Below are 24,080 nucleotides of genomic sequence, written 5' to 3'. Positions count from 1 at the left end.
GCACCCTTTCTCGAATTTGTGGAATGTGCTGTACCACAGTGGCAGGTAACAAAAAGACATTTCTTTTCGCATATGGCCATTTCGGGTCTCTACCTTCATGTGGAAGGTAGTGTTTTGGCCTCATTGGACAGAGCAGTTAGCAGGAAGGTTCACATTACTGCTGACTCTTGGTCCAGCAGGCATGGACAGGGATGTTACACTTCCTTCATGGCACACTGGGTAACTCTGCTGGCAGCTGGGAAGGATATAGGACAGGGTTCAGCTTGAGCCAGGAATGGTTGTATGCAACAATGGCACCAACCTTCTCTCCGCCCTCCGACAGGGACACTTGACACATGTTCCATGCTTGGCACATGTCCTGAATCTGGTGGTGCAGCGTTGCTTGACCAGATACCCGGGCTTCCAAGATCTCCTGAGGCAGGCCATAAAAGTCTGTGGCCATTTCCAGCATTCATACAATGCCAGTGCTCGGCTATCTGACATTCAACAGGAATTCAAACTGCCCACCAACCGCCTCATTTGTGACATGCCCATCAGGTGTAACTCAACATTGGCAATGCTGCAGCGGCTGCACACACAGCAGAGGGCCATCATGAGTACCTGTGTGAGTATGGCACAAGGACAGGCTCAGGGGAGCTTGGCTTTTTTTCGCCACACAAGTGGCTTTTGATAAAGGATGCATGCACCGTCCTGTCACCATTTGAGGAGGCTACAAGGATGGTGAGCACATGCTTCGTGGAATCATGGACAGGGCACTTGAGGCAGAACAGCGGGAGGAATATGAGGACTTACTTTCCTCACAAGGCCTCCTTTATGCAGATATCATGCCTGCAGGGACACAAAACACACAGGAGAAAGAGAAAGAGGAGGGGGAGGACTGTGGGAGCATTGATGTAGAGGATAGCATACAGCAGTCTTCAAGGGATGGTTTTGATTCCCCAGAAACCCCATGAGTTGTACGTGGTTGGGGAGAGATTGCTCCTGACAATGCCATCCTTAGTGACCCAGAGGACTCAGAAGCTCATGCCTCCTCAAACTTAGGTTGCATGGGCTCCCTGATTCTGCAGAGCCTGCGAAAGGACTCGAGGATTCGTGCTATCAAGGAGAGGGATAATTACTGGTTGGCAACCCTTCTTGATTCACGTTACAAGGGTAAATTTGCAAAGCTCATCCTGCCTTCGCAGGGGGAGCAGAGGATAAAACATCTTGAGGAGGCCTTGAAAACACCTTTCCAGACACTGGGAGGTTAACATTCTCTTGACGTGTTTCTGAGGCATTGTTCAGCCAAAGGAGGAGCGGTGGAGAAGGCGGCCAGCTGACCGATGCCTTTAAACAGTTCTTTAGTCCTCAGCAGCACCCAGGGCTGTTAGGTTTAAGCAACCATCGGCAGCGTCTCCATCATATGGTGCATGATTATCTAGGGGCAAGAAAAGACTTACAGACCTTTCCAAGTGAGCATCCGCTCGGTTACTGGGTCTTGAGGATGGACCACTGGCCAGAACTTGCTCAATATGCAATGGAACTACTGGCCTGTCCTGCTTCCAGCGTTCTTTCCGAATGGACATTCAGTGCTGCTGGAGGTTTTGTGACGGACAAAAGAGTGCATCTGTCCACAGACTCTGTTGACCAGCTGACTTTTATCAAAATGAATCAGTCCTGGATCAACAGCAGCTTTCAAGCCCCTGATGCTGATGTAACTGATTGAATTTACTAGTAGGGATGATCTAAGTTTTGAAAAGTTCGGTTCGACCAGAACACCCGAATTTCAGGAAAGTTCGGTTCGGATTCAAGAACCCCATTGAAATCAATGGGACCTGAACTTCTGGAATCAAAAAACACAATTTTGAAGCCCTAAAACCCAATAAATGTACCTAAAAAGTGCCTAGGGTTCTGGGTCATGCCCCAGGGACTATTAATCACACAAAAAAAAAGTTCTTAAAAATTGTCGTTTTTGATAGAGAGCCAATTATTAAAAAAAAAAAAAAAAAAAAAAAAAAGATTTCTTTGGATTTAGTGTCTGGGGGGTCTAAAATGTGTACCTGTGAAGTTTCAGCTATGTAGCATGTCCAGAACCAGAATTATAGCATACCAAACCTTCAAAAATGACTTTTTTGCTTAACCGCACCTTTCTTTTGCTCCTAATCAACAGCACAGCCAATGTGTATGATGGGGACATAATGCAGTGCACTGGGAACAAGATTAAAGGTTTTTTTGGAAAAAGGTGCTGTCTCTTTAAATGTGCATATAATTAACAGGTGTATTTCCACAATGGGGCTATTATTACCAAATGTTTTCAAGAAGTCCAAAGATGTATGTAGTTGCACTTTATTTCATGTAAAATGGTGTTTGGTGCACTTTAACTTGAATTCTCACAAGAAACAAACATATATGCACGGATACATTGAGGGTTATGGGTAGGGGCCACAATGTAGTGCAGAGTGAACAAGATTAGAGATGTTTTGGATAAATACTGTTGTCTCTTGACTTTGAATAGAAGTAAAGGATGCTTAAAAATTGGGCCTTTGGTGGTGCCGACGATGCCTTGACACCATATCCCTATGAAAGTGCTGGTAATGAAGGCAATAATTGCCTTTGTAAGGAAAAAAATTGCAATGATATGCATCTGTGTGACAGGTGCGCAAACATGGTAGTTTTGGTGTTGGCGGAGCCTCCCCACCATAACCCCAAAGAGCTGGCTTTGAAGGAGGCCCAAAAATTGTAAAGGTGTGCACCTGTGGAACAGGTTCGCAAACATGGTAGTTTTTGTTTAGCATAGCCTCCCCACCTTAACCCCAAAGAGCTGGTGTTGAAGGAGGCCCAAAAATTGTAAAGGTGTGCACCTGTGGAACAGGTTCGCAAACATGGTAGTTTTTGTTTAGCATAGCCTCCCCACCTTAACCCCAAAGAGCTGGTGTTGAAGGAGGCCCAAAAATTGTAAAGGTGTGCCCCTGTGGAACAGGTTTGCAAACATGGTAGTTTTTGTTTAGCATAGTCTCCCCACCTTAACCCCAAAGAGCTGGTGTTGAAGGAGGCCCAAAAATTGTAAAGGTGTGCACCTGTGGAACAGGTGCGCACACATGGTAGTTTTGTTTTAGCATAGCCTCCCCACCTTAACCCCAAAGAGCTGGTGTTGAAGGAGGCCCAAAAATTGTAAAGGTGTGCACCTGTGGAACAGGTGTGCACACATGGTAGTTTTTGTTTTAGCATAGCCTCCCCACCTTAACCCCAAAGAGCTGGTGTTGAAGGAGGCCCAAAAATTGTAAAGGTGTGCACCTGTGGAACAGGTGCGCAAACATGGTAGTTTTTGTTATAACCAAAATGAGGTTCTGTGAACGTAAAGAGAATGAGAGGAGGGTTTGAGGGTGGCACCATGGTCCAGGCTTAAACTGAGGCTCAGCTGCCACATCACAACGATAGCCTAGTCTACAAGGTCTGCATCAGGTGCACCAAAGCTTGATATCCACGACTGATTCATTTTAATGAATGTCAAACGGTCGACTGAGTCGGTGGAGAGTCTCGTTCGATGGTCTGTGACGAATCCTCCTGCTGCGCTGAATGCCGATAGGACACTGGAAGCAGGGTAGGCCAACAACTCCATGGCATACTGGGCCAGTTCTGGCCAGTGGTCTAATCTTAAGACCCAGTATGCCAGTGGATCGGCATCGTCACATGAAAAGCCCTCTGTGTCACTTTGTGCCCTCACGTAATCGTCCACCATGTGATGCAGACGCTATCGATGCGATGTGGCAGCTGAGAGGCCTGGGCGGTGAGGACTAAAAAAAGACCCAAAGGCATCCGTCAACCGCACGCCTTCTCCAACGCTCCTCTCGTGACCACCAGTAGAATCCATGGTAGGTTGTCCCCGCCCCTGCACCCTACGGGAGTCGGGGAACGTGTTCACCAGAATCCTCTTGAGACTGTCCTCAAGGGATTTGATCCTGTGGACTCTCTGGGTGGATGGGAAAGCTCCGAGACTTTAGACTTGTACCGGGGGTCAAGTAGGGTGGCCAACCAATAGTGGTTAGTCTCTTTAATGGCCTTGATTCTGGGGTCCTTTCGCAGGCTCTGAAGCATGATGTTTCCTATGCGTTGCAAATTAGCGAAGGCCTGAGAAGCTGACGCCTCTGGGTCACTCAAAACGACATTATCTTGAACGGGCTCCTCCTCCTCCCAGCCACGCACTACTCCAAAGTGTCCCGAGGGAGTCAAACTAGGCCTTGCAGATTGCCGCATGTCTTCCTCCTCCTCCTCCTCCTCAAACCCTGCAAAAGTTCCCGCAGAATCGTCCTCCTGCTCTTCCACCCCTGGATCCTGCTCGGGCCTCTGGGAGCTAGGCATAATGGGGTCAGGATTCTCAGGATAAAGGGGGCCTTGAGAGGCTAGGAAGTCCTCCTCTTCCTCCTGCTGCTCTGCCTCCAGTGCCCTGTCCATAATGCCACGCAGAGTGTGCTCCAACAAAAACAGTACCGGTAGGGTGTCACTGATGCATGCGCTGTCCCGGCTGACCATCCTTGTGGCCTCCTCAAATGGCGAGAGGACAGCGCTTGCATCCTTAATCAAAAGCCACTGCCGTGGTGAAAAGAAGCCCAGGCGCGCAGAGCCAGTGCTGGTGCCATACTCGCATAGGTATTCATTGAGGGCCCTCTGCTGCGTGTACAGGCGCTGCAGCATAGCCAAGGTGGAGTTCCAGCGGGTGGGCATGTCACAGATGAGGCGGTGTACCGGCAGGTGAAACTCGCGCTGCACTTCGGCCAAACGTGCAGTGGCACTGTACGACCGCCTGAAGTGACTGCACACCCTTCTTGCCATCCTTAGCACATCCTGCATTCCCGGGTACGAGTTCAAAAACCGCTATACCACGAGATTCAGGACATGCGCCAGGCATGGCACATGGGTTAACTTTCCCTGACGAAGGGCGGCCAGGAGGTTTGACCCCTTATCAGTAACCACCATCCCTGGCTGCAGCTGGCGTGGTGTCAACCACCTCTGGGCCTGCAGAGCCCCAAGAATCTGAGGGGCAGTGTGCTGCCTGTCCCCTAGACACACAAGCTGCAGTACTGCGTGACACCTTTTGGCCTGAGACATAGAATAGCCCTTTGAACGTTTACGTGGTACCTCATCATATTCAAAGGACCATTCTGCAGAGGAGGGCATGGAGGAGGTAGAGGAGGAGGAGCAGGAGGGGGTAGAAGTGATTGATCTACCCGGATCAGCGACACCACCAGCTGTTTGCAGACGTGGGGGCAACACTGGCTGCAGCACCGAGCCCTGGCTACAATCCCTTCCGCTGGCAAGCAGTGTCACCCAGTGAGCAGTGACAGAAATGTACCGTCCCTGCCCATGTTTGCTTGACCAAGTGTCAGCCGTCAAGTGTATCTTACGGCTGACTGACTTGGCCAGGGACGACACTACATTGCCTTCCACATGTTGGTATAGGGATGGCAGGGCCTTATGGGCAAAGTAATGTCGACTTGGCACCTGCCACTGTGGAACTGCACATTTTGCGAAGTCACGGAAGGGAGCAGACTCTACCAGGTTTAATGGTAATAGTTGCAGAGCCAGTAGTTTAGCCAAACTACTGTTTAGACGCTGGGCATGTGGGTGGCGGGGAGTATACATTTTTATTCGTTCCAGCATGTGTGGAATCGAAATTTGGCGTCTAAATGTTACAGCTGGTGGTGTGCTGGAGGTAGATGCGACACTTCCTGCTATATCATCATCCCTGTCAGTGGAGGCTGCCAACAGGTGACGAGTGACTATAGCAGGGCCAGGAACAGACTGATGTGCAGGTGGAGCAGGTGGAGGAGGAGGAGCGCGAGGAGGACTAGGAGGCCGACTGACCGATCTTTGGCCCTTTTGTGGGTTCTTTAAATGCTCCTGCCAACGGGCAGAGTGGTGGGTTGTCAAATGCCTGTTTAGGCAGCTTGTACCCAGGTGGTTGACATTTCTGCCACGTTTTATACCCTTCTTACAAATCTTGCAGATCGCAACTGTTTTGTCTGCATGGGATGTCTCAAAAACGTCCCAGCAAGATGAGGTGTGTATAGTGGCCCGGGAGACAACAGGTGCGGCCTTAGATGGAGCGGGCCGTCTGCTCTCCCCTCTTGCTTGCTCTGCCTCCTCCTCAACCTCAGACCCAACATCTGACTCCATCAAAGACTGAGCATCAGGCCTGGCCTGGGAGACAACAGGTGCGGCCTTAGATGGAGTGGGCCGTCTGCTCTCCCCTCTTGTTTGCTCTGCCTCCTCCTCAACCTCAGACCCAACATCTGACTCCATCAAAGACTGAGCATCAGGCCTGGCCCGGGAGACAACAGGTGCGGCCTTAGATGGAGCGGGCCGTCTGCTCTCCCCTCTTGCTTGCTCTGCCTCCTCCTCAACCTCAGACCCAACATCTGACTCCATCAAAGACTGAGCATCAGGCCTGGCCCGGGAGACAACAGGTGCGGCCTTAGATGGAGCGGGCCGTCTGCTCTCCCCTCTTGTTTGCTCTGCCTCCTCCTCAAACTCAGACCCAACATCAGACTCCATAAAGGACTGAGCATCAGGCTGGAGTAGATGGCCGACACTGTGGTCAAACAGCTCAGCTGATTCCTCTGTCATGTCTGAAGTTGGGTCTAAGGGAGGACGTGAGGTGGACATGGACTCATCTGTATTTGTTCTGACAACTGCAGAAGACTGACCACTTTTCTCTGCCTGGGTCACTGTAGTTGCAGATGATGCCGATGATGAGGGTTTGGTCATATAGTCCACCACCTCCTGTACATACTGTGGACGTATAGCTTGGCCACTGCCGGAGAACAATCCAAATGGTGGCCTGGCTGAGGACTGACCACCACGTCCACCTCTGCCTCTAGACACCCTAGAAGCTGTGCCCCTTTCCGCAGCAGGGCCACGTATGCCTTTTCTTGGTCTACCAGGCATATTTGTCACTGATGCGTTGGCAACTGTGTGGTGAAAAACGCACACTGCTATGCGACCCACAGTTGTCGCTGGATACAGCACAGCAGATGTGTCACGCACAGTAGCAAAGCCTTTTGCACAGTGGACCTAACGCTTTGAACAACAGGCGTTAAGTTGTCACTGATGCATTGGCAACTGTGTGCGGTGAAAAACGCACACTGCTATGCGACCCACAGTTGTCGCTGGATACAGCAGAGCAGATGCGTGTCACGCACAGTTGCAAAGGCTTTTGCACAGTGGACCTAACGCTTTGAACAACAGGTGTTAAGTTGTCACTGATGCGTTGGCAACTGTGTGCGGTGAAAAACGCACACTGCTATGCGACCCACAGTTGTCGCTGGATACAGCACAGCAGATGCGTGTCACGCACAGTAGCAAAGCCTTTTGCACAGTGGACCTAACGCTTTGAACAACAGGCGTTAGGTTGTCACTGATGCGTTGGCAACTGTGTGCGGTGAAAAACGCACACTGCTATGCGACCCACAGTGGTCGCTGGATACAGCACAGCAGATGCGTGTCACGCACAGTTGCAAAGGCTTTTGCACAGTGGACCTAACGCTTTGAACAACAGGTGTTAAGTTGTCACTGATGCGTTGGCAACTGTGTGCGGTGAAAAACGCACACTGCTATGCGACCCACAGTTGTCGCTGGATACAGCACAGCAGATGCGTGTCACGCACAGTAGCAAAGCCTTTTGCACAGTGGACCTAACGCTTTGAACAACAGGCGTTAGGTTGTCACTGATGCGTTGGCAACTGTGTGCGGTGAAAAACGCACACTGCTATGCGACCCACAGTGGTCGCTGGATACAGCACAGCAGATGCGTGTCACGCACAGTTGCAAAGGCTTTTGCACAGTGGACCTAACGCTTTGAACAACAGGCGTTAGGTTGTCACTGATGCGTTGGCAACTGTGTGCGGTGAAAAACGCACACTGCTATGCGACCCACAGTTGTCGCTGGATACAGCACAGCAGATGCGTGTCACGCACAGTTGCAAAGCCTTTTGCACAGTGGACCTAACGCTTTGAACAACAGGCGTTAGGTTGTCACTGATGCGTTGGCAACTGTGTGCGGTGAAAAACGCACACTGCTATGCGACCCACAGTTGTCGCTGGATACAGCACAGCAGATGCGTGTCACGCACAGTTGCAAAGGCTTTTGTACAGTGCACCTAACGCTTTGAACAACAGGCGTTAAGTTGTCACTGTATTTTGCTGCCTAGCAAGCACGTATACCTGCTGTGATACAGCAGCACTGTGCAACGTGCTCACTAAACAGAACCCTCACACTTTCCCTACAGAAACTCAATTATTAAATATAACTAATGTAGTACAAAGTTCCCTAATTACACTAGATATCCCTTTCCACTAAATAGAAAGCTCCATACAGCAGAAGACTGACACTGTCCCTTAAGTTTTTTTTTTGTAACTCTAAGAACCAGCACAATCGCTGTATCTAACTACACTGGCTGTAAGCTAAATACAATTCTGCTATATGGAGCTTTAGAACTACTCGATATGTAGGAAATGTAGTGTAGCAAAGCAGGAGTCAGAGAACTGCTTCAACTCTCTTCAACAGGATCTGGATCACTGTGCTAGGGGTTAGGCGGGGCCATCTTATATAGTGTGGGGCGTATTCACTCCTGATTGGCCTCTGGTCCCCGTAGTCACTCCAATCACGTTCCTAGGAGACTCCTGCCCCCTCATTGGCTTTTGCAGACGTTTCTGGGCCAATCACGGGCTTTTAAAGCTCAGTTCCTGTCCCAGTGCATTTTGGGCGGTTCTGGTGGCCGAATACCGAACTTTTACCTCAAAAAGTTCGGTATTCGGCCGAATATCAAACATCCAATGTTCGGGTCGAACCGATGGTCGACCCGAACCGTTCGATCATCCTTATTTACTAGGGGTCTGCCATCCCTTGAAGACTGCATATGCTGCCTATCCTATTCCTCAGCCTTGATTCTGCTAGCTTCCAACAATGTTTTTTGTTTATGTCACCACCAACCCCCAAGGCCTCATTTTTCTGCACTTGTATGACAGGTGCATACAATTAAAATTTTGTATGTAATTTTAACAGCAGGCCCTGTCCCTGTGCCCTGCGCCCAGCAAGAGTAACTGTGAGGGATTACTGGGTTCAGGCACCACCAACACCAAAGGCCCAATTTTTGGCACCTGTTTGACAAGTACATGCGATTTCAAATTTGTATGGAATTCTTACAAGCAGTTCCTGTTCCTGCGCCCAGCAAGAGTAACTGTGCGAGGTTACGGTGTTCAGGCACCACCAACACCAAAGGCCCAATTTCAGTTCCTGCCGATACTAACCTTCCAGGTCCCCATCACTCCAGCAGGTTTGCATAGCCGACAGTCAACCTTGGCTAGGTCAGATGACAGCACAGCGCCCCCCACTAGATCACTGATAAGAACACATACAACACTTGATCTTTACCTATTTCAAATTGGTATGGAATTTATACCAGCAGGGCCGGTTCCTGCGCCCAGCAAAAGTAATTGTGAGGGGTTGCGGTGTTCAGGCCCCACCAACAACAAAGGTCCAATTTTTCTGCACCTGTATGACAAGTACATGCGATTTCAAAATTTGTATGAAATTTTTAGCAGCAGGGCCCGTTCTTGCGCCCAGCAAGAGTAACTGCGAGGGGTTATGGTGTTCAGGCACCACCAACAACCAAGGCCCAATTTTTCTGCACCTGTATGACAAGTACATGCGATTTGAAATTTGTATTTATATTTTTATATGACATTTTTTCCTTGAGAAATGTCAGTATTGCTGTAGCAGGCTACATACATCGTACAGATACACTACTTTACAGGCACATTCAGGGGACCCCCCCAGGCATGATATTCGAAGGAATTTTTAATTCCTATAGTTTCACTTTAAGCCTCATTAAAATCAGTAAATCACTGCTCCTTTAAAAATAATAGTTTTTAAAATAATTTTTTTGCATTGCTACGTTTCCCAAGTCAGTACCCGGACCCCCATACATTTTTTTTTTTTTGGGCAATACCTTGCATTTACGCCTTCAAAATGAGGACGTTTTGACATTCGAGTCCTATAGACTTCAATGGAGTTTGTTTGTGCGAATTAACTTTTCCCCTGTTCGCGGTGTTCTGGTTCGAACCGAATGGGGGGTGTTCGGCTCCTCCCTCCTCAGTAGAGGATGTTACTATACCTCCTTGGGCTCCCCCTCTTTGTTCATTCCACACCTTAGGGGCAGTGGCTCCTGCAGAACTACCTGCTGAACTGATTGCTTGGGAACCCCATCCGTGTCATCCCTCTGTACGAGCGGGTTCCTCGGATCCTGGGATGCTGAGGCCGAGGATGATTTGCATGCAGTCTAAAAAACTGCTGCATTCTCATCCTCTGTTATTAACTGTGATGTTATAGGTAAAAAGTTAAAGCATAACTCCAATCATTCAATTAACCACTTGCCGACCAGTCACGTTGACTGTACTGCGGCAAAGTTGCTCGTTCTCGTCTGGTAACGTAGACCTACGTCACCAGACATTCCCCTCTCTCTCTCTATTCAGTTACAGCGGAAGTCGGGCCAGGGGAGGAGCGGCGGTGATCACCGCCGCTCTTTCCCGATCGTCGGGGATCTTGTGTGGAAATCCGCCCGCTTGTGTAAACAAAGCGGGCGGATCTCCTAAGTGACAGGCAGGGTCAGATTGCAGGGTTCAGCATAGCTGAACCTGCGATCTGTCCCTGTGTCACTCAGTCACCTCCCCCCACACACGTTAGTAAGCACCAGGCATACATTAACCCCTCCCTCTCCAATAAAAATTACCCCTTTCCTGCCAGTGTCATTTTTACAGTAACAGTGCATATGTATAGCACTGATTACTGTAGTAATGTCACTGGTAACCCCAAAAGTCTCAAAAATGTCAGTCAAGAGTCCGATCTGTCCGCCGCAATGTCGCAGTCCCGCAAAACATATCGCAGATCACCACCAAAAAAAACCACCAAAAATGACAGAAATCTTTCCCTTAGTTAGTAAACGCAATAACGTTTGCGCAAACCAATCAAAATACGCTTATTGCAATTTTTTTTTACCAAAAATATGTAGCAGAAAACAAATTGGCCTAAAATGATAAAAAATTTTGATTTTTACATTTTTTGGGGGGGAATTTTTATATAAAAAAAATTGAAAAATATTGTTATTTTTTCAAAATTGTCGCTCTTTTTTTGTTTATAGCGCAAAAAGTAAAAATCGCACAGGTGATCAAATACCACCAAAAGAAAGCTCTATTTGTGGGGGGAAAAGGACATAAATTTAATTTGAGTACAGTGTTGCACAACCGCGCAATTGTCCGTTAAAGTAATGCAGTGCCGAATCGCAAAAAATATGGCCTGGTCAGGAATGGGGTAAAACCTTCCGGTCATAAAGCGGTTAAAAATATGCTCATTGAGAATGTTTTTGTCAAAGACGTGTAGCTTAATACATTTTGGCCTAAATATATGACAAAAATTTTATATATTGGATATTTTTTAACTGTCAAAGTAGAAAAATATTATTTTTTCAAAATTGTCGCATTTTTTAATTAATATTGCAAAAAATGAAAATTGCACAGGTGATCAAATACCACCAAAAGAAAACTCTGTTTGTGGGAAAAAAAGGTCGTAAATTTCGTTTGGGTACAGCGTTGCATGACCGCGCAATTGTCAGTTAACCGACGTTCGGTGTCCTCCCACAAGGTGCGGAAGGCAAACAGCGCTGGTCAAGTAATACCTAAGTCTGGTAAGAAGGTCACACAAGACAGTCTTTTGGCAAAAGAAGAAGAATGCAAGCGCCTGAATGCGGAGTTGGAGGCAAAAACAGCTGAGCTTGTTCGCGAGGCTGAAGAAGTGATGGTACATTGGAACATCGTGGGAAGCATATATGCTCATCTTAAGAGTTTAAGAGGCTACCTTGGTTTGAGTAAAGGGAAGAAAGTGTGAGCCATCCATCCATCCGCAACATTAAGGAATAAATACAGTGCCTACAGTGTCATCTATCATTTTAGAGGCAGTTTTTTCTCTTAAATCTGGTAAGAGGCTTGCATTAACTTTATCACCTGTGTGACCGTGCACGTGTGGTAGGTGGATATTAGGATATCGGCATCACTTTCACAGGAGCTGCCACGATCAGGCACTTACCTTATTTTCCGCCGGGTAAGGAGGCATTTCACCAGGTGGAGGAAACATCACAATCACCAAAAAGATTTATTATTTGGACTCTTCACTTTTTATTTTTATTATCACTTCACTTTAAATTAGACTTTATTTCATATGCATCATTTGTTTTATTCACACAAAGGTTGAATTTTATGGGACTTTAGTTCATTATTCAACTTCATTTGGATATCATTGTGGTTTTTTCCACTGTCACTACACTTATATGTTAATTGTGCATAATATATTGTTAAGTATATTTCTTAATTTTGAAAAGCGCACCATCACCTTTAAACAATTTTACTGTATTCCTCAGCAACCATTAGTTATCACATTCTCTACCTTCTGCCCTGTCCACAACCAGCCTCTGCACAGTACCTCTATCTCTCTTATCCACAATTACCTTCCCCTTTTTTCCCCCACTATACTTGTTATGGGAATTAATGGAGTTTGGAGCAAAGAAATTTGCTTGGTGCGCTGAAAACTTTGCTGTGCTGAAAAGGGCACTTGTGGATATTAATACGTGCCGAGCGCCATTAATCCCTTGTACTGAAAAGTACAATGTACAGCTCTTTTGTATAAAGAAATCGAAGCGCTCGGCGACAAAGAGAGAAAACAGGCAATAAGCTGTGTCATGGTCGATGTCCATAGAAGCAGCCCTGCTTAAGGCAGCGCTCTTATTTATTTTACAGTCAGAGAACAAAAGGGGTTTACAGGGGTGGTGGTGTCAACACAACCAATTGACAGACATGTATACTTTCAAAAGTACAATAGGAAAGGGGAGTGTATGTTTATGGACAAACACGGCCGTGTGCATGAGTTTCCAACTGTCAAGTGAAAGCGAAACAATGACTAAAAATGGCTGCCAAACACTATCGTGGATACTCATGGATTCGGCCATGCCAATTCATAAGCATTCACTCCCGTCATAATGTGCTAGAGTGAATCCTATGTAACATAGTTCATAAAAGCCATATTTGATAGTGATTATGCTACTATTCCAGTAAATGGGACCATATATGCGAAGGAAAATAGCAGCAGTATTTCAATCATGTGGATCAAGCATAATAGAAAGCCACCAACCATTATTCCAGCTAAAGGGCAGATGTTTATCAAAATGATAATAATTCCATATCACAAACATATCTCCGCCAGTGCATACAGGGGCCCCGGCTGGCTGATATACATTTGCGCAGTGGAGTTCGCATTGCACTGCCATAGATCCAGACCAGCGTTTGCTCCAGCAGTAGCCGGTTAAGAGCGCTCGCCGCTCGAGAGATAAGGTGAGTGGTATGCAGTCTCCATTTAATGGAAGGTTTCCACAACTAACAGTCTTTCCTCAATGCCAGTTAAAGCCATATTTGCTGTGCATAGTGACTACCAGTAAACTGACACTGGGAGACATAATGGCAATTTAAATAAAACACTTCCTGAAAAATGTCCGCAAAAATATTAATAAAATTTCCACAACATACTCAGCCCCATTATATCTATTTTCCCAATGGTTCAAGATCAGCTTATGCTTAGCTCCCTCTATCCCCTGTTTACAATCTATCAGGAAACCAATAGTCTATTATCTGTTGACTGGTGGGACCAGATAGATGGTCAGAATGGATTGTAACATAAAATATAAGGTCAGGAAGATTCAGGATACAAGTAGGAAGGGGGATACATATCAAATACTGGGGTGCTGTGTGAATCCTGAGCTGGGGTTAAATAGGCTCCCAGCAGCCAGCGTCAGGTGGTGATAAGACCAATCTCTGGCACCAGTTGGCTGCAAGGAGATGCCTGTTGGTGGACACTGGGAACTACACCATTCAAAAAGCACTGCGTAAACTGCTGGCACTATATAAATCCTATATAATAATAATAGTGCCACCAGCAGTTGTTCTGCTGGTGGCATAATCAAACACCATTGTATCTTCATACTTTCTCCTTTCCACGATCTCCTACTGCCAGCAAGATCCTACAGAAAATCATACACCCCATTAGCATGGGGCTAACCTGGCAGGATCTCCATGTAGCAGAAGATTCACAAAAAAAATATTTTCCTAAGGAACTATATACAGCGAGGCATGATGCCAAACATACTGGAAATATGTGTCTACATGACTTTATCCATTGCTGCTGCCACTCAGTTTTTACAGTATGTATGTTGATATTTTAAAGGGAATGTAAAACAGTTTGCATATATTTTCCTTACGGACTAAAAAAAAAAAAAAAAAAAAAGACATTTTTAACCCCTTCCATACCATGCAGCTCTCCAGTTTTGGATAACCATCCATATTCCCATCGTACACGTTCATAGAAAATGCTCCAAGATACTGGGTGCTGCAGCAACCACCTGTTGGTGTGTTGCCAGCACACTATGGATTTTCAAGTCCAAACTTTTTCTTTATTGAACCATAATCACATCACAAACAAAAAAACCTTTGAACTCAACTTGAAGATCCGTGGTGTGCTGGCAAATATTTCCATTGTCTCCAGTTCTGAGAGGGCCTCAATGGACGTCCTCCCAAGTGTGCGCCTCCCGCACATCCCCTGAGGCACACATTGAGCGCGCTATGTGACCGCTGTGTCCATTGGATACAGCTGATCACAGATCATGGTAAAGGGCCAATTATAGGGGCCCTTTTCCATGTGATCAGCTGTGTCCATCCACAGCCGGTCACATGTAAACAGACTTGCCGCTTATCTGCATTTCTTTCCTAACACTGTCTCTGTGTGAAGAAAGGAGAGCCAATTACTAGGAAGTCTGACAGGGCACAGTGGGTACATCGTTTACACCGATAATAAGGGCATTGATCATCAGTGCCCTGATTATCAGTGCAGCCTCTTCCGTGCACATCAGTGAAGAAGAAAAATTACGTATTTGCAAAATGAAAACAGAAACTAAGAAAAACGTTTTCTTTTCAAACTTTTCGGTCTTTTTAGCTTGTTTAGCAAAAAAATAAAAAACTCAATGGTGATCAAATACCGCCAAAAGAAAGCTCTATTTATCCCCAAAAGATAAAATTTAATTTGAGTACAGTGTTGCATGACAGCTCAATTCTCATTCAAAATGCGACAGCGCTGAAATTGGAAAATTGGCCTGGGCAGGAAGAGAGTGATCGGTATTTATGTGGTTAAAATTGTTTTAAAAGTAATTTGTTGTAATTTGTTTTTTATCAGGGGAATCTTTAAAACAGTAAAATGAAACTGAAACATTATAGCTTCCATGAATGAGTTTTATTTCTTTGTTTTATTTTACAGCAGAAACCTGACATCAGTAAAGTAGGCTGTACCGCAAAGCAACCAAACCAGAAAACAACCGGCAAGGAATCTGAAAAGCCAAATGTATCCAAATTCACAAAGAACAAGGTATGTGTTTTCTAGAAGACCTTATTATGTGAACAGCCAAGACCCAAATTTTAAATTCCCACAATAAAAAAAAAAAGAAAGCCATTTGGTATTGAGACTGAAGGCTTGTGCACACTACCTTTCTTGGCAAATACTTATCCTAATGTGTGTTGATTCCTGGGTTTGTGTTATTTGGATGTATTTTGAAGTACTCCATTCAAGTAGGTTGTATACACTGAAATTGGTAGCTCCTAATCTATTCGTGCATGGAAAATTGCTATAACATGCTTTGCCAAAAAACTGCAATCAGTTCTGCCCTGACACCGCTAGAAGCATGTAGGCTATATAAATTATGGAATTAGAGTTCGTTGGACTTTAGGAGATTGACACAGTGTGAGTGGGTAGGTGGCTCATTCTGGAACTGTATACAACTGCTTTCTACCATTTTACATACATAAGATACCAGCATGCTTGTAATCAGCAATGATAAAGCTATAGTGAATAAGGTGCATGGGTTAGCCAAGCTATACTACCTTTGTTTTTTGTTGTTTTTATTTTAACTGAAAAGGTTTTTCTTTTTTTAAATTCAAAGAATACCTTGCATTTGCTCCTGGGCTTTTCCCCTTACAGTGACCATATAAAAGGTATAAAAAGAGCCTCCCAAGCCAGAATTGTTTGCACTTTAATTTGGCAGCAGGTCACAAAAGTTGGTTTTCTCTTCATCATATTTTACGTCTCTCAGCCCTTTCCACTCGTTCACCCAGACAGGTTGAAAGATGTGTTCAACTCCATAAAAAAAAAAAAAAAACACAAAAAAAAAAAAAACAACCTGCACTTCATCCTGAACAAGTAAAAAAAAAAAAACCCTAAAAAGCATAGTCCAGTTTCCTTCTGCAGAAAAAAAAGCATAGTGATGTAAATTTTATTAGCCGTATGTATTTTTTGCTTTTAGAAATGCATCCGGATATTTTTTAAGTCAATGGGACCAGTATTTTAGACTATTCTACATTTTCACAGTTCATACCACAAAGTACTATAAAGGTGTAGTCTTTACTTATTTTGCATAGATTCACAGTATGCTATTCAGAAGGCAGTGTCATTATTATATACCTTTATTGAATCGCTGAATAAATCTGGCCCTAATTTTATGACAGGCGATCACATTGTGTGGAAAAAGACAGGCTGGATTTGTTTGAAAATGCTGCATGATTGTCATTGTGACCCCCCCCCTTCCTGCCCCACCCTGAAAAAATGCTACTCTGTCCACTCTTCCCTCCTCCATTCACTTATATTATGTATGCTCAGGTGAATGTGCATGCCTAAGAAACTGGCAGCCAGTAGACATACCTTTGGAAATTGAGATTGTGCCTAAACAACTGAATACCCTTCTTATAAGTATGGAAACTGTCAATTGTTCCTTCTTTTTGTCCAGACCACACCTCTTTGGGGGGAAGGGGTCGGATAAAACTAGTCTTATTGTTACTGTTCCCCTAAGGAAACCTGGAACTGCTGTTTTCTGTCTCCGTGTTTCTTTTCTCTTCGGTTAAACTTGCAAACTTGAACATAGTGGTTTTCAAGGCCGTCTTTATTATTAACTGGCCCCCCCCCCCATCAAGGGCACATACAGAGTATGGCTCAGTCCCACCCCCAACTCCCTCCTCACTGGCTGTGATTGATGGGGAGGGAGAGGAAAAGGGAGATACCTGGGAGAGCAGAGGCTCTCATGCACATTGCTGGATCAGGCTTGGGCTCAGGTAAGTTATAGGGGGGTGAGAGGGGGGGGGGGCTGCACACTAAAAGTTTTTTACCTAAATGCATAGATGGATGTATAACTTTTTTCAGCCTGACTAACATTTAACTGGTTCCCACCCGGCCTATGGTGCAATGACAGGTGGGTGGGACTGCTCTTGTTCTGGGAGGACATCATATGACATCCTCCCATTATTGACACGCAGCACGGCGATCAGTGGTGAGACACAGCCCATCACTGATCATGGTTAAAAACCAATGAAGTAGGCTCTTTACCATGTGATCAGCTATGTCTAATCACAGCTGATCACATGTAAACATATGTTGATTCCTTCATTTTCCTTCCTCAGCACTGTCACTGTCTGAAGAAAGGTAGCTTTTTTGTGATAGGAGACATTTACACTGATAATCAGTGCAGTATATCAGTGCCACCTCATCAGTGCCCACCAGTGCAGCCTATCAGTGTCCATCAGTGCAGCCTCATCAGACAATCCACAGGCAGCCAGTTTAATTGCACATCAAATTGGGGATCTCAGAGCTGCCTCTCCCAATCAAGAACCCGTTACTTAGCTGCACCTGCAGCCTCGATATTCTCCTGACCATACAAAGTGCATCAGGGTAGGGTTTGAGAGTAAGTGGCGCTTCCACCCCTTCCCTGCTCTCTGTGGATTACTGCTACCTCAAGGACCGTGGCATCATAGGGTGGCTCCCAAAGTGTGAGCAGCGTGGGCTCCAGGGGCAGCTGTTTCGGACCCCAAAACAGTGATTGTACCTGAGGCAGCTGCCCTCTTTGGCCTGCGTTAAAGACGGCCTAGGTAGTTGTGCCAAAATTGTGACCAGAATAATCAAAGAATAACTGGATTGCATTTGCATGCCTGTTTCTTTTGCCATCCTCTTTTCTGTACAGCTTGGCCTCCTGTCACAAATGTACGCAAATTATTATATAACAAGAACTGGGCCCTTTAAGCATTGCAGGGTTTTATAGTGCAGTTTTTATTGCTTGAATAACTAATTGGAATTGTTATCCCCTTCCTTGATTAGTTCAACAATATTGGTATGAAAAAAACTAAGTAGCACAGCTGGTATGCAAGTGTCACTGAGACTTAAAGTGATTGTAAATTTTTTTTTTTATTAAAAATAACAAACATGTCATACTTACGTCCTCTGTGCAGTGGATTTGCACAGAGCAGCCCAGATCCTCCTCTTCTCAGGTTCCTCTTCAGCTCTGCTGGCCCCTCCCTCCTGATTATTTCCCCACGCAACAAACAGCTTGCTATGGGGGCACCCGAGCCGAGCCACAGCTCCCTGTATCCATTCAGACACAGAGCTTGCAGCCTGGCCCGGTCCCCCCTCTTCTGATTGGCTCACTGAATTTGATTGACAGCAGTGAATGCCAATGACACCGCGCTGCCGTCTCAGCCAATCAGGAGGGAGGACAGCGGAGACACTTCTGCAAAATTGCTAGATAGAGATGGGCTCAGGTAAGTATTAGGGGGGCTTCTGCACACAGAAGGTTTTTTATCTTAATGTATAAAATGCATTAGGATAAAAAAAACCTGACTATACAACCACTTTAAAGGGACTGTATATCCTTACATATAAACCAAAATGAAACAAATCACCGCTCTGAAAACATTCAGCTGAGCCAGATAGATCCCGAGCAGCTGTGGCAGTCCTGTAGGAATGGGTGCTCACCAAGGTCCGTGACCTGAGGAATCCATGTAAATGAAGAAGAAAGTGGCACTTCCAGACCCAGGAACTTGGAAACTTGAGTTTGTTTCTTCAAATCATAGGTACAACATCAGACAAGACTGCAAGACAGACTGGACAGCAGACGCGTTTCACACCTTGTGCTTATTCATTGCTGATCAGCAATGAATAAGCACAAGGTGTGAAACGCGTCTGCTGTCCAGTCTGTCTTGCAGTCTTGTCTGATGTTGTACCTATGATTTGAAGAAACAAACTCAAGTTTCCAAGTTCCTGGGTCTGGAAGTGCCACTTTCTTCTTCATTTACATGGTATCCTTACATATACCCAGTGAAGTGACTGGCCTTAGGTAATACACAAAGATGAAACAAAGCCTATTACATAAGTTGTGCATGTTTATCTGCAACCCTCTCTTCTGTACATCCAATCAAAGTGCAGAATTTTTTAAAGCTTGTCTGAGAGTTCAGAAAAATGGGGGCAGAGAGCTGAAGTTACACTCTGCAGAGCTCAGCAAGGAGATGTCTGAGAGCTGATTGGAGGGAAGGAACACCCCCCCCCCCCTTCATACCGCTCACAGGAACAGTGTTCAGGCTGTTAATCTGCTGGAGCTGATTCCCCTGTCCTCATTTTTCTCTTGGTGTCAGGAAAACTTGTCAGGAGTGGTTCATGCTGATAGCATAAGAATGAAGCGGCAGACAGAAATGACACTTAGTGCTCCTAATTGAGGCAAGTACACATTACAGAAGGATATGCTTTGTTCATATTTAATGTCAGAGGTTTATAACAACTTTAGGATTAATCAATTTTTGGTAGACCTACCTTTTAAGAACCTAACAGCCAAAGTGGATGATGACTTCTACCTCTACACCATCTACCAACCTACATAACAAATAAAATAATTCTTTAGGACCTAAATATGGATGTGAATATGCTTTGATTAGCTTTTTCTTTGATTACTGGTTTCTAGTCTCTGACAATGTAGTGTCTTTTCTGTGCTGCAATTTGCCATCATTTCTTAAAAGAAAAAAAAAAAAAGCAACGACAATTATTGTTTAATCCTATACAGTTTGTAAAAGCTTCAAAAGCTTTAAAGCAATTTAACATCAGTCAGCCTTGATTTCTGCAATTTGTGTGTTTAGCACATCATCTGTGTGTGCCATTATGAAATAAACCACATTACCCTTTTGATCTGTTTTTCTCATTTATGTATGCAGAACATTCAAATATTAGCAAGACTCCAGTTCCCTGACCCGTGAATGGCATGTAGTTGATACTCTGTAATTTATCGTGGCCCATTATGAGATGGGAAGGAGTTTAAATATGAATATTGCCTTTCACCAAGATTCATTTCAATCTATATGGCCAGTTGGTATCCTATATGTTTTTATGTGTAAATAATGTTTAGTCTTATATTTTGTCAATTACTTTGTTGCTACTCAGAGGTGATCAAAATCTTGCAAGAATTTTATTTACTATTGTGTCTCAAGCAGGCTTATTTAATAAAAAATGTCCATTGATGTCAAACAGCAGTTAGACGTGCAGAAATGATGTAGAAGACACATTTTTCTTGTAATAGATCTTTTCTTGAACATGTATGTTTACATCTGCCTGGTTTGTATGTTTTTTCTGTTACTTCTCCTTGTCTGCAGCACATAACACCTACTTGTACAGCAAATTATTGTGCACAAAAATACCACATATTTATTCATTTTATTTCTATAGCTAATAATAAAGTTATATGGGAGGTATCCCCATGCAGAACCTCTGCCTCTCCCTTTAGGCCTGTGTATATAAAAAGGATATTTTCCATGCAGGAATTGCAATTTATGTCGGAGCGCCAAAACCAAAAGGACCAATTCTTTTGTATCAACAGTGACAGGGGAAAAATTTCCCATAAAAGATTTCATCACCTGTCACACTGACTTGATCTACTTGGTTACGTGCAGCTGTAAAAAGCAGTACGTAAGTCGTACCATCAGAACAGCCAATATCCGTGTTTGCGAACACCTGGCGAATATTCGAAAAGGCTTCCCTGGCCATAGTTTGTCCCAACACTTCCTGACGCATCACCACAAAAACCATCAAGATGCGGAAGTGACAGTGATTGAGAAGTATACTCCTCACTGGCATGGGAGCAATCTGAAGAGAACCATATCTAGGAGGGAAACCTTTTGGATTTACCAACTAAGAAGCTCCCGCCCCTTAGGACATAACGTCGAACTAGATATTAATTCATTTATTAACAACAGATGAGTTAAGTCAGATATACCAGACCTGCCTCGATTTTCCTTTATCCCATACACCCAAGTCTTTCCCTTGCACCTTACAGATATACATGCGGAATATTTTATTATTTTAATTATTTTAACTTTTTATATTTAACAATTTTATTCCTTTAAAGAGGTTGTAAACTCGTTAAAAAAATTTTTTTTTCTTTTACAACCTGCAAGAGAAAGATATAATGAGCTGGTATGCATCGCATACTAGCTCATTATGAAATACTTACCTTAGAACGAGCCCCCGCCGTGCCGCTCTCTTACCTGTATGACGAGCGACATGTTCAGTCGCCCGTCTTCCGGGATCGCGGCATCCGGCCATCGGATTGGCCGGAGCCGCGGTGACGTCACTCCTGCGCACGCGCGCAGGAGCCGACGGTCACGGCACGGGGCTCTGAAGGAACGGCACGATCAGCCGTTCCTTCAGAGCGCATGCGCCAGTGACGTCACTGGCTGCATTAAAGGTAAATATCTCCTAAACCGTACATGTTTAGGAGATATTTACAGTACCTATAGGTAAGCCTTATCATAGGCTTACCTATAGGTACAACTTCCTGAGGAGGGTTTACTTCCTCTTTAAGAATAGTTTTTTAATCCTTTTCCTTTTATACTTAAAATAAGAGGTTTAATAAAGAAGCTTGTATCACCATGAATATATAGAGGATACTATGGGCCCCCCCTATGCATAGGGGATGCCAATCCTCTTCTTTTGTTTTATCCAATATTGCAGCCGAACAGACCCAGCTTCCGAGAGTCACGTCTTAATTGAGCCTAATTTGAGATCGGGGACAATTCTGGTGGAGGGTGACGCTACTTTGCCTTACCAGCAAGCTTGGCGTACCCAAATTTAGAATCTTTGAACAAGTCCGGTCATTTAGTGACTTCCGGTCCAGTAGTATGAGTAAGACATGCTCTGCAGACACCGGAAGCTTACTCTGCATCGGCACATATAAGGGCGGAAGATGACAATGCGAGCTATCTCCTATTTCCGTTGACGTCCGATTTGGGAGGAAACGCGTCAGAGAGGAGCGCCGCATCGTTATCACCAGTTGCCGCGGACCGCGCTGCAGGCGGCCACGGCCTCTCTCGTACCAGGAGTTGTTTTCCAGCGATAGAACAAGTCTGCCAAATGTAAGTGCATCACATTGTATTCACAATAAATTGTTAGTGGTACTTCACTATGGTCTGGCTTCTCTTTCTGTGAGATATATCGGGGAGACTTCGCTTTGGCTACAAGAGGAATACCGCCCAGAGTGCCAGGACTGAGGGGATTCACCAGTATAGGAGTGTGCACATCAGCCCTACTGTTGTCAAGATCTGGTAAGAGGCTGAACCCCCCCTATCTGAGTAACTTCGCTCCCCTCTCCTGAGCATCTAGTTTACATCGGAGCTGATATGAACGCTTTCATACCTTCTCCATTCTGGTAAGGGGCTAGTCTTCACTAAGGTGGTCGGATCTGTCTACACCTGATAGCCTCAAGAGGATTCTTCCCTAGGATCTTTCTACATCCCTGTGGGAATTCAATTGGGACTAGAGACACTTCCCCTTTTTTCTTCACACATTTCACAGTGGTGTTATCCCTTGAACCGAGTGTCATAACCCCGTGAGTTATTTACTCACAGATATTTGATTTGTCACCTGTATCTACGTTTGTGGATTATTATTGTTCATTTATCACAACCCCGGTGAGGGTTTTTGCTTTGTGGTTTGTTTTGGAGGAACAGGTATCACCTGCACATGTGATTGTGGACACCTTCACCCAACTAGCACTGGTAACTGTTAAGTAGAGTGCTGATTATCACCCAACACAGATGGTTTTTGCACTTTGATGCACATTCATTTATAGTAGATATACAGCTCATTGTATATTAAACTCGGCACACATCCCAGAGGCGTGAGTGACACTTTATATAGTGTCAATTCCACCTGTGACACATACCATTTTAGCGCACCTGATTTTTTATACAACAATTTCTCCCTTTAGGCCTGCCTGACATTATGTATACTTTATAACGTTATTATTAGCTATGGAAATAAAGTGAATAAAGATGTGGTACTTTTGTGCACAATAATTTGCTGTACAAGTAGGTGTTATGTGCTGCAGACAAGGAGAACAGGTAAAAACATACACACCAGGCAGATGTAAACATACATGTTCAAGAAATAATCTATTACAAGAAAGATGTGTCTTCTACATAATTTCTGCACGTCTAACTGCTGAAGAGGGCAAGCATTTGTAGGATAAAGTGGTAGTTGGGTTGCGCCATCAACAGACATGGCACATCTGCCTTTTCTTTTTGGCAGTGGGCGTGCTCTACAGCCTGAGCATGCAGAAGAGGTAGTTTGGTGGCTCAGAAAGCCTTTCTCATCTTACTTTTTGCAGGCACAAAGTAGCAACAGCTGTAAATGGACCCACATCTTCTTCCTTCTGTACTGCTAATCCTACCATATCTCTGCACACTGGCATGAAGAAGTAGGCTAAATTATTTCAACACTTTATTAGTAACTTGCTGCAGAAGGATACACAAGAATTCATGTTATCAGATGTTTAGGAAAAGAGCACCAAGTGCACAGAGGGAGGGTATATCAGGCAGAGAGCAGCGATTAGCAGTGATGTTGCTGCAGGTTACAGCCAAGTGGACTTAAATGAGGGGGACAGGGATGATGAAGTAGCAGATTGAACATGGGTGCCAGAGTATGTAAAGGAGGAAAGTAAGAGAAAGGTAGAACAGCAGCAAGACAGGATTTCATCCAGAGGCACGGATTCCAACTAACTGAAATGTAAATGCTACTGTTATAACCAGGGCCAATCAGCATAGTTCTAAGCAGGGCCATCTTTGAGGCAGGGCAAAAGGGGAAGCTGCCCTGGGCCCCACCA

The 24,080-nt window shown here is 44.9% G+C and overlaps 1 protein-coding gene across 15 annotated transcripts in view; it reads left to right on the top strand.

Moving 5' to 3' along the window:
- Nucleotides 1-24,080, top strand: part of RIMBP2 (RIMS binding protein 2) — an 855,912-nt gene that overhangs the window by 143,535 nt on the left and 688,297 nt on the right. For 14 of the 15 annotated variants that reach the window (XM_082266906.1, XM_082266905.1, XM_082266902.1 and 11 more), the window contains exon 3: nt 15,383-15,490. In XM_082266906.1, coding sequence (XP_082123032.1) covers nt 15,383-15,490 — 108 coding nt within the window. The remainder of the gene's footprint in view (nt 1-15,382; nt 15,491-24,080) is intronic. The other variant, XM_082266904.1, reaches the window with a different exon arrangement.

This window comes from Pelophylax lessonae (genome assembly GCF_965119305.1).
Source record: "Pelophylax lessonae genome assembly, chromosome: 1".
Lineage (NCBI taxonomy): Eukaryota > Metazoa > Chordata > Amphibia > Anura > Ranidae > Pelophylax > Pelophylax lessonae.
The sequence above is the reverse complement of the archived record's forward strand: the minus strand, read 5'-3'. Positions and strand labels throughout refer to the sequence as shown.